We start from the raw sequence: 19,563 nt of genomic DNA on the forward strand, positions 1-19,563 counted from the left end.
GAAATGTTTGATCTCTACTATACGATTAACAGAAGGTTATGAATCTTCATTGTGAAAACTAATTTTGAAGAATGGCTTTACATTCATTAAACTCAAAGCCTGCGATCAAAGTCAGCGAGGTACAAACAATACTGAAACAATATGGCTTCAGTGTGTCTGTAGTTGTATTTGTTGTACGGTGTTGATTTAAGCTTAATATTATAGATATCAACCTGTGATCTATTTGCTGGCTTTGCGGCTATATTTCTTTTTGTTTGGCTATCATTACTTAATAATGAGTAAAATAGCATTGCAATACTAAAATATCACCTGTCATATTAGAAAATGGTTATTTGTTGCAATTGTCACAAGAAAATTTTATTCTATTCTCATAAAATTAAATCAAGGATTGATCTTTTTCGAATTAGGAATGTACATGTGTTTTTACGTTCCAGCATCATGGTCATGAATTTAAAATATTTTACTCCCAAATTGACAGCTTTAATTATTCTAAAAAATATATATATACATTCTCTCCGGCTTTATATATTGGGTGAGTTTTGTATATTTTAGGATAAGAAAAGAATAGATAATGGTGTGTATACAAAGATATTTTCACAACTTTTTTTTTATTAATACAACAAACTCGGTTTGCAGCCATAACCATTATTTATAATTGACCCCTACGGTAGCGATTGCCAAGCTATCTTAGGAGTACGACTCCCCGCTGAAAAAACCCTGAGCCCCTAACGAGAAATGTATTATTATGCCTACTGGAAGCACTTTCAAAGCCGGGAGGGGGTGAACATACGGTGCCTTCCCTCTCGGACTACGGACAAAAGAATTAAACTACGGGTAGGCTATAGTCTGTTTCAATTAGTGCCAATGGAATTATAATTATTTGGTCAGATAACAGAGTATATGTTGTAAGCGAAGTAAAAATAATCTGAAGGTAATTCCACCCCATTAGAATTATAGGTTCAATCTTATATTTGATTGTTGATTTTTCAAATAATAATTCTTAGTAACAAATAAAAGTCATAAAATAAGCATGTTGAGGTATTCATAAATTTTTTATCAATTAGCATACTATACCTGTTATCAACGTCAGAAAATTGCAATTTTCATTAAACAGCATCATCCAAATTTCACAAAAATGTAATGATATATTAGTATTCATAACAATTTCATGAAACTGTTTCTTTAAAAATTATACACAGTTTTTGTGAAAAATAAAGGAAATCTATCGCAAAATAGACTTGATAAATAATTTAATGAAAACAGAGTCATTGCCCTTGGATTCAATATTTTGAAACACATCATTGATTATTCATTTTTGAAATATTTTACTGTTAACAAGATTTTTTTTACAATAACCATTGAAAAAGATTCCGACAAAATTTACATGTCTGTCATGCATAAATCTTGTTATATCATTGACTTGCAAATCTTATGACGTTATAGGAGGGTGGAAATACCTGAAGAAGAAAAAAAAAAGCGCTGATTGAAATATTGATATCATAATTTACTTTTTACCACCTTAACAGATTTAAATTAATCAAATTCTTCAAGATTTTTCAAACTAAACTCAAAGGTCTGCACTAGGACCTATCTTATTTCTGTTATACATAAATCAGTAAATCATATAAGGCATTTTGCAAATGACACATCTCGTTTTGTTATACTGAATGATGGTGTAAAACTTATACGGTACCAAGTTTGATGCACCAGATGCACATTTCGACAAATAATGCCTCTTCAATGATGCTCAAGGCGAAATATTGGAAATCCGAAATAACAATAAATTTGTAAAAACTAAAAAGAAAAAAACAGAGTGCCAAAGACGAGTCAAATTCGTCTAAGGATCAGAGCTAAGCACAAGGGAGATAATCCTTAATTTTGAAATGAATTTCTAAATTTTATCCCAGCAATTAAATATACATCCGTATTTTCAATCTAGTAACGAATTACTTGGCTACTGGGCTGTAGAGACCCTCAGGGACTAACAGTCCACCATCAGAGGCCTCGATGTAATTAATTCGACAGAATCATTTACATCTGATTAAAAGTAGTAGACGGTGATGTACAGGAGGAGTGAGCGTGACGTCAGAGGGGTGGTTGGTGTGCAAGATTGGCTCTCAAGAAAAACTTGTCTAAATCTACAATTTCGTCTCGGTTAGTACCCAAATTTCTTTTGGATCATCAAAATCGAATTTCAAAAACAACAGTGTGAAATGGAATGTGTGAAACTCGGTGAGTTTAAAAGATATTCTACAATTTCTTCTGTCGGGATATGTGACCAGCGAACAATATTCATTCAAGACGGGGCTTATCCAGTGACGGCATTTAAGTTACTAGTGTTTCTAACAGTGTAACAGTATAATATCGCAACTTTTTGTAGTACCATATGTAAATTCCTGGTTATGGCAGAGGCGACAGTTTCAGAGATTTTATCTGAAAGCCATTCAGTTATTTATGGTAATTCTGAAGGTAATCTTGAAAGTACTCAGGCCAAGGAAGTTTCGCTCGGGACAATTCATGAAGATTTCTAGACGTTCCGTCCCATAATCAATCCGTCCTTTAGTCGATTCGTCCCTAGACTATGCGTACCATAGTCGATCCGGCCCTGAAAAAATAATATTTTTCCAAGTACTATTTACAGTTGAAATGCTTGTGCGAATTGATATCAGACTTACAAATATAGAATCAAGCAATGCATCATTTGAAAAACGATTTAGTGTGATTGAAAACAAAATGTCTGGTTTAAACAAACTCACCGAAAATGTGACAAACTTAGAAACCAAAGTGAATCGTTTTAATAGAGAGATGCACCAATGCAACAAACTGTGCAAGAAGTCGAAAACAGTGCCAGATCGATAAGCGAAATGTTTGATGATGTGTCGTTAAGTGCTAAGAAAGATTTGAAGAGCTTAAAAGAGGAATCTCTGAAATTGGAAGAGAAATTCACTAAAAGTATGGACGCTGTAATAAAGAAACAGGAAGAAATTCAGAGCTCGGTGACTGACTTGAAAAGCAGATCCATGCGAGATAACTTAATCTTCAGTGGCATAGCGGAAGACAGAAACGAAGATTGTGAGAAGGTACTCAGAGACTTTCTGCAAAGAAAACTCCACGTTGATTAGGACATATCATTCGAAAGAGTACACAGAATGGGAAAGTATAGAGAATACGCTGAGAGATTTCGAAACATAGTGGCAAAATTCTCATTCTATAAGGACAGGGAACATGTCCGACTCTTGGCTCCGCGCCGACTGAAAGGATCCCGGTATTGGGTGAACGAGCAGTACCCTGCGGAGGTGGAAGAACGGCGGAAGAAACTCTATCCAGTCATGAGGCAGGCCAGGGCCGACCACTGACGCGTCAAATTGGTGAGGGATGTCCTGTACATAGACGGCGAGATGTACGTACCGGAGACGCAGTCGGAGCGCCGCGATGGGAATTCTGATAATCCTGCGAGTAATTCGACCCACGAAGCATCGAACCCTGGATCCTCCTGGAACAACCGTCCATCGGAGATGAGACAATCAGCAAAGCGTGCGCGTCAAAGCTCGACCCCTGACCGTCGCTAGGATCACGCCAGAGATCAGACAACCTCAAAACTGAAATGCCTTTCTCTGAATGTGTGCGGCTTGAAAAATAAACTGAACTATGCTGAATTCAACGAGCTTATTAACAGTTATGATATAATTGGAGTTACTGAAACGAAGACCGGTGACTCGGACACTTCAAATACCCGGACTTGTTACCTTCTTTAAAATCGAAGGAAATTATCCAACATTAGATCGGGAGGTATTATGATTGCATTTAAAGATGAAATTGTAAAATATGTTAATATTATTGATACTGATTGTAAATATGTTTTCTGGTTCAAAGTAAACAAAGTAGTCCTCAATACTAATGAGGGTGCTTTATTTGGTGTGGTTTACATTCCCCCTGAGGGAAGTAAATATTCTTCAAACGATTGTTTTCTAGAAATAGAGCAAGAATTAATCACATTGTCAAATGATATGAAATATGTATGTCTTCTTGGTGATTTTAATTCTCGAACAGGTCATTTAGATGATTTCTTTATCCCAGATAATTATTTATCAAATGCTAGACAATATGCTGATTCTTTCAAACATGATGTTGAAACCCGCTCACTCATTTTTGAGAAATTGCAAATTCCTTTAAAAAGATCCGTTAAGGACGCTGCTGTAAAACAAAGTCTTATGGATTAGTTTGTCCAGACTTGGTCAAGTGATGTTTTTAGCTCTTCCAAGGGTACAATGTACACAATTTTTAAAACAAGTTTTGGTCTGGAAACTTATCTTGAAAATCTACCTAAGAAACTCAGTAGCATCTTTTTGAAATTTCGTACCACGAACCATCGCCTCCCAGTAGAGACTGGCCGATGGTTTAGTATACCATATAACGAAAGGTTATGAGTTTTATGTAATGAAACAAAAATTGCAGATGAATATCATTTTGTATTAGAGTGTAGTGCTTTATCCAGTATAAGAAAAGAATATCTACATAGAAAATATTGTACGAGACCAAATGTAATGAAATTTTATGAAATCATGTCAACGAATAATGTTAAAAACCTTAAAAACTTGTGCACGTTTATTTTAAAGATATACGAATTAGTCTGTTCTCCTAACACTTAACTTCAAATTTTTGTACATATTTATGTATATATTTCACTTTGTTTATTTGCATACCTATATACATTCCTCTGACGTTACTTGTATTGATACATGAAATTTCTGTATTGTACCTCATGTACCATTTCCATTGTGGTTTGAGCGGATAAAATGAATGAATGAATGAATGAACACAGTGGACAATAAACTTTAATCCAAATAAAGCAGTAAATGTTGAGTTTACCTGAAAATCAATCCATCCTCGATAATCTATTTTGGTATTCAAGGTGAATTGTGAAACCTGACAAGCATACTCATCTAAGGTTTCATTTCCATTGAAATGGAAGTTGGTCATCAAATATCAAAGGGATTTACGAAAAAGAATACAATAATACAAATATTAGAATTAGGTAATATATCACATCATAATTACAATCTTAGGAATACTGTAAATCTTATTCTGTTTCTCATATTAGAACAACATCATATGTGAATAGTTTTCTATCTGCAACAATAAAACTCTGGAACAATCTTCCCAAAGACGAAGCAAAATCACCTTCTATTACAACTCTTAAAACCCACAAGAAATGCTTATGTATTAAATTATACAATTATGGTAAATATCATACATTGCCAGCTCCGAAATCGGACTAGCAATCTCAATGCGCATATTTCTTTAATCATTGTTTTTATGAGTAACCTTTGTTGTATTCCATTTGAGGATAGACACCACATCTTCATCGAATGTACATATTACATTACTCTATTACCACAGGGGCTAAGCCCGTTTTGGGCCCGAACTCTGTGATACCATAAATATAGAAAGGGGTCTAACTCTGACACAGATAAAAAACTAACCACTCGCTTCAAATGCCTAAAAAATCTTAAACTAGGTCAGGTATGCGTAGTTTGTCGTTTTCCTTGCATAGATTAATGTTTTAACTACTTGCATGCCAAATCTCAAGTCACTGGTTCTTAAAATAACAAAGATATACGTCATCGTTCTCTCGATTTCACTTGTTTATTTTCACTAGGACATTTACCGGTCCAGGTCACGGAGTCGTTTCTCGCCTATGACAGCAGCGAATTCAGACTAGTATGAAAGATTTCGGACCTGTCAATTAAAATTTCACATCAATTATACGCTACTTTCTTCCTCATATTTTAATAATGTTCTTCGTGTAGACGTTACACGACTCATTTTTCCTCAGCCGCATCAACTGTTGACAAGAGCTGCCGTTTTAATGAACGCACTAAATACCCGATAGACTTAAAATCTCAAATACCTAAAACTGATCAAAACATTATTCTTGTGATATTGCACTTAGAGAAAAAAATTGAACATTATTTCTTGGCTTTTTTAATTTTTTGTTTTTGTTTATTCTATTTCATTTAGATTATCAACACCCATTTTCCCCTTCTTTAAAGTTTTAGACATTTCGGGTATTTAGTGTATTCATTAAAATGGCAGATCTTGTCAACAGTTGATGTTGCTGAGGAAAAATAAGTCGTGTAACGTCTACACGAAGAACATTATTAAAATATGAGGAAGTAAGTAGTGTATAATTGATGTGAAATTTTAATTGACAGGTCCGAAATCTTTCATACTAGTCTGAATTTCGCTGCTGTCATAGGCGAGAAACGACTCCGTGACCTGGACCGGTAAATGTCCTAGTGAAAATAAACAAGTGAAATCGAGAGAACGATGACGTATATCTTTGTTATTTTAAGAACCAGTGACTTGAGATTTGGCATGCAAGTAGTTAAAACATTAATCTATGCAAGGAAAACGACAAACTACGCATACCTGACCTAGTTTAAGATTTTTTAGGCATTTGAAGCGAGTGGTTAGTTTTTTATCTGTGTCAGAGTTAGACCCCTTTCTATATTTATGGTATCACAGAGTTCGGGCCCAAAACGGGCTTAGCCCCTGTGTCTATTACCAATGTCCCTGTAACAGTCAAAATATTGTTGTATGGTGTCAATGGTGACTGTTTAGTGTTAATTTTTTTTTAAATGATCCATTAAATATTTAATGAATACTGTTGTTTAAAAATGTATGAGCAGATTTACTTACTCAATACTTCACTGTAGAGCGAAACATACATGTATTTCTTAGTATACATCATTGTATGTATTTGTTATATTCTTATAGAACCGGCACCTGTAGCCCCTTTCATGTATAATTATGAATTCTTTTAATTTCCCCCCCCCCCCCCCCAATCTATTTCCTTTTCCCCCAATCATTTTGCTATTCATTGTTATAACTGACCTGTGACCAATGGGGTCTTCTATAGGCACTGCGCCTGCTGCCCAATGTATTTATGTGCAATGTATGTATTTACTGTGTATATACATGAATAAAATACTGTTAGAATTAAATGTAAACATAAAAAGCTAATACCGAGAGCTTGACAAAGGAACCGTCGAGAAGACACCCATTAGAACGCCGCGAATCTAGACCTAAGACCTTCTGAATATTAACGAATACAATTATGCTACATACCTATTAGATATATATTTCATTCTAAATCATAAACACCATTGCTAAATGAAAGGAGTAAAGTTTAAACTCTACATCTTAAAGTGCGTGACTGCTGAGTAACGTTGTATGGGTCTTATGATGTATGACGACAGAAAATGGGGTCGATTCCTCAAGTGTAAGATACACATGGCGCATTCGCTCTTTGGAAACCTGTAGATCCGTTCAAACGATTAAATATCCTCCACCTAGTAGTTTTCAAAGAGTTGTTTTTATAATATCACTACGCGTACATAACTTTGAAAGGCATTGAAATCTACCATCTATTCTACGGTAACCTTGCCTTTTTACCTCGAAAGAAACGAGTTGTGCTCTTTCAGCTATTTAAGGTAGCTCCACCCTCATGTGAGTTATCAAATTTAATGGTTGAAAGTAAAAACAACTGTATTGATTTCCACTCAATATAGTTTAATTTGATTTATAACCAAAGAAAATGTGTATGTTGCCAACTTTTCTAAGATGCCTGACATACCAACACAGAAGTATTGGACTAAATAAAAAATCTCATATTTTCGTAAAACAGAATGATAAAAATAGATAAAAACTTGTTAAAATTGCAATTAGCAATGTACCAAATATCATATGAATATCTGCAAGCACAACCAAAAAAAGTCCGGAAAACTGATAATTCATGCTATTTTTCTAAGTCTGAAGACCATAACTAAGTGAAAAATCAACGGACCGAGACGAAATTTGAAGTTGATCTGTAACTTGTTATGGCAAAGCAATGTACTAAATATCACTTTGAAAACGACACATGCACATCTTCAATGTGTTCATAACAACTGTACCAAGTTTGAGGAATGTCAAGTTAGAGGTGTGAAAGGAGGTGATTACACAAAATAAGTACCGTCTATTCCAGACATGCTTAACAAGAGTACCGCAAACGGTACAACATACGCCCGTCGGACAGTGAAATTCAACAAACGGTACAACATACACCCGTCGGACAGTGAAATTCAACAAACGGTACAACATACGCCCGTCGGACAGTGAAATTCAACAAACGGTACAACATACACCCGTCGGACAGTGAAATTCAACAAACGGTACAACATACGCCCGTCGGACAGTGAAATTCAACCTGGAAGCATGATATGCACTCTGAATTGATACAGCACACATTCTGAATAGAAAAGCCTTAAAGTTGGTCGTGGTGCACCAATCCATCTGACATGATGTGAACTGCTTATGTTTTTCTCTGAGAGGGAGGTTGTGACAAAATGTCAATGTAATATCTGCATCTATGACGAGAAAAAGTCCAGGAAACCAATTGATCTACTTTTAACCCTAAAGTAGGTCATAGTGCACCAATTAAGTTGAAATGTTTGAAATGTGAATTGATTATGTATTTCTCTGAGAGGGAGTTTGTGACAAAACTTCAGAGTAATTTCTGTGACCATACCGAAAAAAATCTGGAAACTGTTTCACCTACTTCTACCCCTAACGTAGGTCATAAAGCACCAATCCAGGTGAAATCCTCTGTGATGAAGACCCAAGTTTGACTACATATCAGGGCAATGTCTGTATTCGTAATGAAAAAAACCTGGAGAACTGTTTGGCCTATTTTAGCCCAAAAGTAGGTCAAGAACGGACCATTCCAGCTGAAATGCAAACTCACTCTAGTCTTATGCTTCCCGAAGGAGAAATTGTGACCAAATATCAAAGTTGTAAATGCATCCGTTACGGAAAAAAGTACATAAAAGATTACCTCGGACGGACGGACAGCCAGCCAGACGCACGGACAGCAACATGATATAATACGGGACGTCTAATGTTGGGCGTATAATAATGACACCGTTAAACTACATATAAAGTTTTCGAAAAATGTTTAATCAGTTCAAAATGACATATGCACATTTTCAATGTGCCCATAGTAACTGTACAAAGTTGAAGAATGTCAAGTTAGAGGTGTGAAAGGAGTACACAAAATAGGTACCGTCTATTCAAGACATTCTTAAAAATGACAAAGTTCAACTACGTGTAAATATTTTTTAAAAATGTCTAATCACTTTCAAAAAGACACATGCACATCTTTAATGTGTCCATAACAACTGTACAAAGTTTGAGGAATGTCAAATTAGGTGTGAAAGGTGTTGATTACACAAATGTAATAGGTACCCATTCACCATGCTACATGTTATATAATGTATATTTCAAAGTAGGTGTTACATTAAATAATGACCCCGATAAAAACCAACCCCAGGAGTCATTTTTCAACGAATGTTTGATCGATTTTCAACGCTGAAAATTGACCCCGACCATTAATTAGCTACCCTCCCAAGCGTGAAATTTTGACCCTTGCTAAAGAATGACCCTTAGGGATCATTTCAGGTAAGACCAATGTTCAACATTGATTGTATGATTGATTGATTGTATCTTGTTTTTAAAACGTCTCTTTCGAGAATTTTTCACTCATATGGAGATGTCACTAAGACCGGTGAAGGGCTTCAAATTCAGGCCTATGCTCAGCATTTAGCAGTGAGGGTTCTTTAGCGTGCCACATTTACTGTGGTACGGGACATCCGTTTTTCAGGTCATCTCCGAAGACCCGTGACATTCACACCTGATGCCGAACGTTTGGCGATGGAACTGTCACTACCTGTTTAAACGACTCAGGTCTGTCGCGGCCGGGATTCGTACCCCGACCTTCCGCATGCGGGGCGAACGCTCTACCTCTAGACCATCCCTAAATGTACAAAATGTTTTCTGTACAGTCCATATGTCAAGTGGTGGGGTCATATTTCAATATTGCAAAAAATGACCCCAGATATGCACATGTTTCTTTGCAACGATATCTCAGTCAAGAAGAAGCGGTCATATTTCAACATTGGAAGAATACCCAAAAATATTAAATGTTTTAAGTAAAACTTCTCGAAATGCTTGTTATGAGCATGCTGCCTTCGTTGAAGCTTGTTCTTTGCTCAAACAACAGAACACAAGTTTTATTTTTTCCAAAATTGTCATTTATTGAAAAAAAAATGACGTAATAAAACTGTGGTATGAAAAACTGGGAGTCCAATCACATTACACATTATACAATAACCATCTGGGCCAAACTCGCCTTATTGCAAACATATTTCAAAATCATCACAAACATAAAAGGAAAGAATGCCTCCCAGTACTAGATTATAAAACCGAAGCAAAAAAGGTGGCCAAAAATTCTCCCACAAAACAAGGTGAAATACATACATGTATGAAACCTTGTAGGCCAAGGGGCCCAAAATGGGATAAAGTATATACATAAATGTTATACTTCAACGAACCTTACTTCAAACAATTTATTAATATAAATTTATATTTATGTACAGTCCATATTTTGGACAAGTGGTGGAGTCATATTTCAACATTGAAAAATGATCCCAAATATACACAGTCAGGCAGTAGAGTATGGCACGTCAAACGTTGCAATGTATGATCTTTTCCATTTGTATTGTACATTTTTTCATTTGTAATGTATAATTTTTCAGTAAATTTTGTATTCCATATTTTCCATTTGTATCGTATATTTTCCATTTGTATTGTATATTTTCCATTTCTATTTTATGGTTTCCATTTGCATTTTATATTTTCCATTTCTATTATTATAAAGATCCCTTCCTGCTCAATGGCCATAAACGCCGAGCATAGGCCTAAATTTTACAGCCCTTCACCGGCAATAGTGACGTCTCCATATGAGTGAAATATTCTCGAGGAGGACGTTAAACAATATTTAATCAATCAATCTATATTTTCCACTTGTAGTATTTGATTTTGTCATTGGGAATTGTATGATTTCCATTTGTATTGATTTTTAAAAAAAATTGTTATTATAAACGAGGGATTGTTTATTTTTGTTTGTTACAAAGGATTTGATTGGATTAATCTTACGTTATCGTTTATCAAATCGTATTTATGTGTGCCCGGCGCTGGATTTGTCATTGCTAGCTACGTGTTCAACTAGCCCTACATGGAACCGGTCGCAGTAGCTCAGTGATATATCCTTTGGTTCATGACTGTTAGGTCGTGAGTTCGAGCCCCGCTCGTGCCATGGCTGCATCAAACATAGGTAGTAATTACCCCTTCGCCAAACACTCGGCATTTCAATGTGAGAAGCATGGGTCTCTCGGATATGACCTTAAAAGCAGAGACCCCCGTGTTGCGGCACGTGTTGGCATGTTAAAGAACCCCAACTGCTATAACACTTTGCGCTAAGGAAAAGTCTATTTGTGGTACTGCACCTACAGCTGGTGACGTCTCAGTATGGGTGAGTGAACAATTCTGGAAGTGACGTTGACTAATTAAATCCTTCGTAACAAATCAAAATAAACAATCCCTAGGATGCAATACAAATAAAAAAAAATTACAATACAAATGGAAATTATACTATGCAAATGAAAAATTATATAATACAAATGGAAACTATATAATACAAATGAAAAATTATACAATTCAAATGGAAAATATAGAATACAAATGGAAAATTATACAATACAAATAAAACTTCATATAATACCAGTGAAAAATTATGCAATACAAATAGAAAAGATCAAATATTGCAACGTTTGACATTCCATGCCGTAGTAGGTATCAATATTTCAACATTGAAAGAATTCCCTCAGTAGTATAAGGCGTCCCGATAGGGGGTTCAACTGAGTGCACTTTTTATGCAAATGAGGTCAAGTAAGGGCGTTTTTGATTGGTCAAGCGGTGTCGGGGTCAACGGAGTGCACTAGGACGGGGTCAACCCCAGCAGGGGTTGTAGAGCGGGTGAATAGGCTGGCCTATGGTCCTAATTTTAGCATGCGGTACTTTCGCTTTGAGTTCCTGGAATGAGTTCCTGCTATTTTTCTGAAAATCCAGTGAAATCCTGTGTATTAAATCTAAAAGAATAACAGTGTATTAAATCTAAAAGAATAACACAAGGTTTTAAGTTGACATGTTTATTAAAGAACAATAGTACAATCCCCAGAGCTGGCACGGTCCCTAGTTTTACCCAGCGCTGTCTACAGGTAATATATATAAAGCGGCGCGCGGTGCATTGGGTGTCACTTTCGACATCATGTCAGACAAGTTACCTACTGGACTTCCACGGAGTTATATTGAACAGCGATTGAGATTTTTGAATGATCAGCTGAACAGACAACGGCAGCGTGAATTACAACTCCGCAGAGAGAATCAACGACGACTACAGTATTTACAGCGGGGAGGGGGAAAAAAGAAACTCATTTCGGATTATTACAAAATTCAACTGGAACGAGGACGTCAATCACGGAAATTTAAAGTCAAGGAAAATGTCTACAATGTTGCTTTCAAACCTATTCCAGAGAAAGAAAATACAGCCTTCATTCGTCGGCTCTTCCGGGATATGTTAAAAAATGTGAAACAGGAAATGCAGTGCAATCCCAATGATTATCTACGTTTAAATATTCGGCACCCGTCTCTGGATTCAGCTATTTGGTACGAATTTACGCAGTCCAATCAGCTCAACGAGGACAAAATTCTGAACAAAATAGAATCCGTCCAGCAATCTAAAAAGGAATTCCTAATCACCGACGGGGCAGTGCAGATGGATTTTTTCCATGTCAAATATCCACAAGGCAGCGGGTGCACTAAGAAAAAACATCTACACGTGGATAAGGAAAAATTCAAAACCTCCAAGAGAGCGATCGTTCGCATTCAAAATCCTGAGGATTCTCTCTGCTTGTCCCGGGCTATTGTGGTAGCACGTCTACACAGCCAGAAATCAAACGACCCGGCATGGGAAACGAAATGGTTACGCATGAGAAAAGGGGATAAAGATTCTCTCGATCAGAAACGAGAAGCGATAGCCTTGATGGAACAAGCTGGGTGTGTTATGAACCAGCCGTGTGGGCCACGTGAATGGGAGCAATTACAGCACGCGCTCGCCCCACAGTATCGATTGAAAATATTTCAATTCAAAACGAATACAACTCGTTTACGACTGGAACCTATTTACAAAGGACCGGGGTACGGGACTTGTTTGAATATCCTGCTGGATAACGAGCATTACGATGCCATTGTGTCTATGCCTGGAGTGACGGAAAACGGATACTATTGCGATTATTGCGATGTTGGTTACAGTCACATTGAAGATCATCGGACCGTCTGTCCTCATCGATGCTCATTTTGTTTAGCCGATACCCCCTGTACCCCGGACGGGACTCAGACGAATTGCCCTCATTGTAAGGGATTTTTCAGAAATGCAGCTTGTTACCAGAACCATTTAAAACCCTACAGCAGTAATACAACGACCACGGTCTGCAGTTTAATGGGGCGTTGTAACCAGTGTCAGAAATGGATGTCCAAGAAATTATTAAAACGCCACGCGTGTGGGGGTCAAACCGAATGCCGCATCTGTCACAAAGTCGTCACCATGCCTCATCACTGCTTTGTACAGACGAAACCCAAACCTAAGAAAGAAAAAGAAGAAGAAGAGGAGTTGAAAATATACATTTATTACGATTTCGAATGCAGTCAGGAAAACGGTATTCACATTCCCAATTTATGCGTGGCAGAACGTGTGTGTCAACATTGCGACAGTGTGGATATCGACAAGCCCTGTTCTCATTGTGAAGGATTCGGATCACAACGCCGCTTCCTATTTCAAGGACCCGACACGTTAAAACAGTTTATGGAATGGCTCTTACAGAGCGAGACCGATGAGCAAGGCCATGTGGAACTCAAACACGATGAAGCCACCATCATTGCCCACAATTTCAAAGGATACGATGGGCAGTTTATTTTGAATTACCTGGTTCACACGGCGTGTATCAAACCCACCGTCATCCTGAACGGCAGTAAAATCTTATCCATGCAAGTCTTGGGGTTGAGATTCATCGATTCTTACAACTTTCTACCCTTTGCTCTTGCCAAGATGCCCTCTGCTTTCGGATTAACGGAATTGAAAAAAGGATATTTCCCGCACTTTTTCAACACGACAGAGAACCAGCAGTATGTGGGTCCTTACCCGGCCGCTCATTTCTACAATCCTGACGATATGTCCACCGCCAATCGTGAAGCCTTCTATACTTGGTACCATCAACAAGAGGGCAAAGTCTTTGATTTCCAGAAAGAATTCTTAGCTTACTGCATCTCGGATGTGGATATTTTACGCCGGTGTTGTGCCCATTTCAAGTCCACCCTGTTTGATCTGGTGGAAGTAGACCCCTTTCAAGAATCCATCACGTTTGCCAGCACGGCTAATTTAGCCTACCGACGAGGATTCATGGTTGAAAATACCATCGCCATCATTCCCAATATGGGCTACCGGCCAGCACGACGATATTCAGCTAAAGCTTGTCGATGGTTCGCCTGGCTAGAACATCAACATCACTGCATACGACATGCTAGAAATGGGGGCGAAGTCACGCTTGGACCCTATACAGTAGATGGGTATGATGAGGAATCTCGTATCGTGTACGAATTCTATGGCTGTTACTGGCACGGCTGTCCCACCTGTTTCCCGAATCTGTTGACTGACATGCATCCTCATCGTGTTCAGCATACGTATCAAGACCTCTACCTGGACACCTTAAAACGAGCCAGTGCTTTAGAAGACCAAGGCTATACAGTCGTGAGCATATGGGAACACGAGTTTGATCGTCAGACCCAGACCAATCCCGACTTACAGGAATTTTTACAAGGAGTCGATATACAAGATCCTTTGAATCCCCGTGACGCTTTGTACGGAGGCCGGACCAATGCTACACGACTGTATTGTGAGGAGGGTGACATGCGATACGTGGATGTCTGTTCCCTGTACCCGTACGTGTTGAAATACAAGCCATTTCCCGTCCAACATCCCCAAGTCATCACCAGCCATTTCACCGATGTCAGAGACTATTTCGGGCTCATTCGTTGTCGTGTCCTCCCACCCCGAGAGCTGTATCACCCCGTATTACCTTACAAGACCGGGGGTAAATTACTCTTTCCCTTATGCCGCACCTGTGCGGAACAGCGCAACTTAGGACCCGACGAGCGGTGCCAGCACACCGATTCTGAACGCAGTCTCACGGGCACCTGGGTGACCACCGAACTTCACAAAGCATTAGATCTAGGCTATCGTCTCGACCGCATTTACGAAGTTTGGCATTTTGAGAAAACCAGTGACCACTTATTTCGAGCGTATATCAACACCTTTTTGAAAATTAAACAAGAAGCTTCCGGATTCCCCGAGGATTGTCAAACAGCCCAACAGCAGCAACATTACATTGAGGAAATTCAGCAACGAGAAGGCATTGCCATGAATCCGGCCGACATCCAGAAAAATCCGGTCCGAAGAACCATTGCCAAACTCTTTTTAAATTGTTTGTGGGGAAAATTTGCTCAACGATTACAATTACCCAAATCCCTGTATCTCACGGAAGAAGAAGAATTACATCAGAAATTACAAGATGCCACTTTAGAAGTCAAAGGCATCGAACTCTTAGAAAATCGTGAACGCCCCGAATGTGATATGATGCTGATCAATTATCAGGAGAAAGAAGAATTTTTAGAAGACTGTCCCTTTGGAAACGTGGTGCTGGCGTGTTTTACAACAGCTCATGCTCGTTTACATTTGTACGAGACGTTACAGCCTTTGGGAGAGCGTGTCTTATACTTTGACACGGATAGTATCATCTATCAGCACGACGAGACCCAGTTCAACCCGACCATTATCAACAGTTTAGGCGGCTGGACCGATGAATTGGGTGGAGATCGTATCATCAAGTACATGTCGGGCGGGCCCAAAAATTATGCATACGAGACCCAGGGGGGAAAATCTGTCTGCAAAGTCAAAGGATTGACACTCAATTATCGTGCCTCTAGAGTCGTGTCTCTCGATACGTTGGAAAAAATGTTGAAAGGAGAAGAAGAAGAAGTCCATGTCCGCTATCCGCACTTTATTCAACGAACCCGCCAACATGATGTGCGAACCATTCCTCTGGTGAAGAAATACCGCATGGTGTATGATAAACGTCAACGTATTCATAACTATGACACGCTGCCTTACGGGTATTAAAAAGGACATGCTAGAGAAAACCATCAGTCGGCAAAATGACGGACTACGAATCACTACATAACCCGGGTACACCACGTTATGCTCTACTGTCAGATCGAGTAACGTCGTTTGAAAATGCTCCCGAACACTTGCAGAACCTATTACCTACCATTGCAGAAGCGGGATACTTTTACAAAGGGTACGGGGATAACACGTGCTGTTTTTATTGCAACTTTGGACTTCACCATTGGGGAGCTGTCGACAATCCTTGGATACAACATGCTTATTGGTATCCTCACTGTCCTTACCTGAAGTGTAATAAGGGTAAACAATGGGTACGACAAGCCTTCAATGCCTATGCCCGCGCTAAAGACAGTGGTTGCGATTGGGAAGGCTTACCCTTAGACGCGGCAGGGAATCCAATGTGTACCCAGAAATGTCACATTTGTTTAGAACGAGACTTGAGAATTGCTTTTTTACCTTGTGGTCATTTATGTACTTGTGCTATATGTGCTACGGGACTGAAACAATGTCCTATTTGTAGACATGGTGTTGAGCAAGCTGTACGTATTTTTATTTGTTAATAAATATGTATGATCCCATGAACTTGTGTCATTTATCAAGATGTATACCTACGAGACACTTGAACCTTTTCAGTTGAAACATGAATTTACCATGGTGGTGGCTGGACCCTCTAAATCGGGTAAAACAGAATTTGTCAAGCAACTGGTGCAAAATACACAGTGGATTGCACCGCCTCCCGAAAAGATAGTATGGTGTTATCGAGAATGGCAGTCCGCGTACGAATCCTTACAGGACAAGGTCACTTTTATCCGCAATATACCTCAAGACGATGAGCAGATAGTGGCGGATCTCAGTACGCGTCATCTACTCATTTTTGATGATATGATGGGAGGTAAAGCCATCGAATCGATTGTCGACTGGTTTACGCGCAAAGCGCATCATCGCAATACCAGTGTCATTTATATCACACAAAATCTGTTTGATCGAGCAGTACAACATCGTACCATCAGTCTGAATGCTCACTATCTTGTGCTGTTTAAAAATCCTCGAGATAAATCTCAGATTGGGGTGTTAAGTCGGCAATTACAAATGCCACATTTACTTCCAGCCTATGAGGACGCCACCCGTGTACCTCACGGGTATTTACTAGTGGACTTGAGTCCTCAGACGTCGGACGATTTAAGATTAAGAAGTCAACTCTTTACCAACTTGGCTGTTCACATGCCCCCGAGAGTATAAATAATGTCACATCATGGGCAGGTGTATCATTCGAAAGACAGTCTTCATCATGGGTAGACCTTCCGCGAAGAGTAAATTAGTCAAAACGTTACGCCGTTTACAACGGGAACGGGATCCCGTTCAACGGAGCCATCTCATTGAATTAGGACGTAGAGCCTTACTCAACTGGTTTGCGATGGGCGCTCGAAATTTATTGCGAGGCGTCTTACCAGGCAATAAAATCACTCAGCGGTTCATTCAATCCCATCGCCAAGACTTGAGTGTCATTGCCGATAAGAAGTCCAATGAAGAAGAGCGTAAAAAAGCCATTTTGAAACGAGGAGGCGCCGGATTCTTAGGAGGGACCATTATCCGTCATTTATTCAAATGGGAAACAGGCCGTAAGCCCCGTGGGGGACAACCCAAGAAAACCAAGAAACCACGGGCTAAGAAAGCTAAAAAATCACCTCAGAGAATTCCTAAACTCATTATTCGCTTACCTAAGAAGACACCTAAGAAGTCCCCTAAGAAATCCCCTAAGAAGACACCTCTCAGGATGAAGAATCCGTTTCCCAATTGGGCTCCAAAGAAAACCCCTCTCATTGTGAAGATGCCGTTTCCCAAGGCCACTCCCCCCAAGGCCACTAAAACGTTAGCCAATCTGAAAGCCGGATTAGCTCAAAAGAAAATGGAACGACCCATGCATGGGCCTATAGGAAGTTCCAGAACCAGTGATACTGCTCTACCGAGTTTTGCTCATACCTTTGGAAGCATGAAATTTCAACCCTTAACCACCTCAACACCGGTTCAGGTGCAAAAGAAATATAAATGTAAATTTTGCCCTCTGGTCTTCAATGCGAGAGAGAACCGCAATCGTCACGAAGAGACCGTCCATCACAAGCGTTTTGATCCTAAACATCCGAGTGCCGTTGTCCTGGACTAGGTATAAAAAGGAGGGGTAAGGTGCCCCACCCTTCATTACCATGGCTCATACGAAGAAGTGTGAATGTCGATTACGACCTCATTTACCGCTCTTGCAGACGTTAGCGGCTCCTCACTATTCCAGCAAATTAAAGACAGAGGTGTTGAAACATTGTTCCAATGACTGCATTTTAAAGATTTGTGAGATTGTGTACAATCTATTAAAAGGGGTGATTCCTCTCAATCCTACTCAGAAGCGACAACTGGGTCGAAAGAAACACATCTTAAGACGCTTAGTCCGGACTCAACCCGTGAAAAAACGACGAGGTATACTCATCCACCAAAAAGGATTGGGTTCGTTTGTGTGTGGCAAGATTTGTAAGAAATCATGAGTCGAAAAATGGTATTGGTACCGGAAGCGATGCTCAACGAATTAAAAGGCAAATTACCTAAACCTCCCGAATTTACCTCGACTATTGGTTTACGCAGTGATTTGGACGAGATTGAACATCGAGATGATTTAACCGAGAAAGAAAAAGTGGGGTTGTACGGGCATCAACTTCATCGCTATCGTCAATATTTACAACAAGCTCGACATCCCACCCCAGCGACTCTATCCTCCCCAACCACTGCAACCAGTGCCGCCTCACCACCCACAGCCGCCTCAGCATCCGATGACTTGGAGGAACAGATTATCAAAAGCGTCAATAAACCGGGTCGAAAGAAAGCAGGTTTATTACTCGATCATCTCAAGAAATCCAAAGTGGTGACTTGGAATAAAGAAGGAGAAATCAGCTATAGAGGACGCAGGGTTCCCGATTCCAATATTGTGGATTTAATGACCGAAGCCCAACGACAAAGACCCTTAAGACATCGTGATCCCCCCGCGGGATTAGAGGAATTTGCTCAAGCGTTAAAAGAGACTCATGCTCCCAAAGGATATGTGAACAATCGGGATGTTATAAAAGCCATGGACAAACCAGGGAAAATCAGTACGCCTAGACCTCTAGAGGAAGAGGAGAGCGGATTTCAAGAAATCTCTGGTTTTGACCAATCGTTCTATGAAACTCCCAGACGAATGATGACCCCTAAAAATATCTGGGAGGCCAGTAAAAAGACATCACGTGAAATTGGAAAATGGTTAAATCTACCATGAAAGCAGAACAGATCTTACAGCGACTGTATTACGATCCCAAGACAGGGTATGGGGGAGTCCAGGCGTTGTATCGTCAAGTGCGTCAATTAGGACA

General features: G+C 39.2%; 1 protein-coding gene across 1 annotated transcript; it reads left to right on the top strand.

Annotated features, from left to right (window-relative positions):
* Positions 1–16,206: 16,206 nt before the first annotated feature.
* Positions 16,207–17,413, top strand: LOC130054906 (death-associated inhibitor of apoptosis 1-like). The gene is made up of 3 exons (XM_056166003.1): positions 16,207–16,485; positions 16,808–17,027; positions 17,283–17,413. The coding sequence occupies exons 1-3, from the start codon at positions 16,207–16,209 to the stop codon at positions 17,411–17,413; spliced, it is 630 nt and encodes a 209-aa protein (XP_056021978.1).
* The last annotated feature ends 2,150 nt before the right edge of the window (positions 17,414–19,563 follow it).

Source organism: Ostrea edulis, chromosome 5 (assembly GCF_947568905.1).
Source record: "Ostrea edulis chromosome 5, xbOstEdul1.1, whole genome shotgun sequence".
In the NCBI taxonomy this organism is placed as follows: Eukaryota; Metazoa; Mollusca; class Bivalvia; order Ostreida; family Ostreidae; genus Ostrea; species Ostrea edulis.

Excerpts from the sequence above, each read along its gene's own strand:
- LOC130054906 (XM_056166003.1), top strand. The coding sequence starts at position 16,207 with ATGACGGACTACGAATCACTACATAACCCGGGTACACCACGTTATGCT. Across the intron at positions 16,486-16,807 it reads GTAATAAGGGTAAACAATGG|TTGAAACATGAATTTACCAT; the intron begins GTACGACAAGCC and ends GAACCTTTTCAG. Across the intron at positions 17,028-17,282 it reads GCAGATAGTGGCGGATCTCA|CCTATGAGGACGCCACCCGT; the intron begins GTACGCGTCATC and ends ATTTACTTCCAG.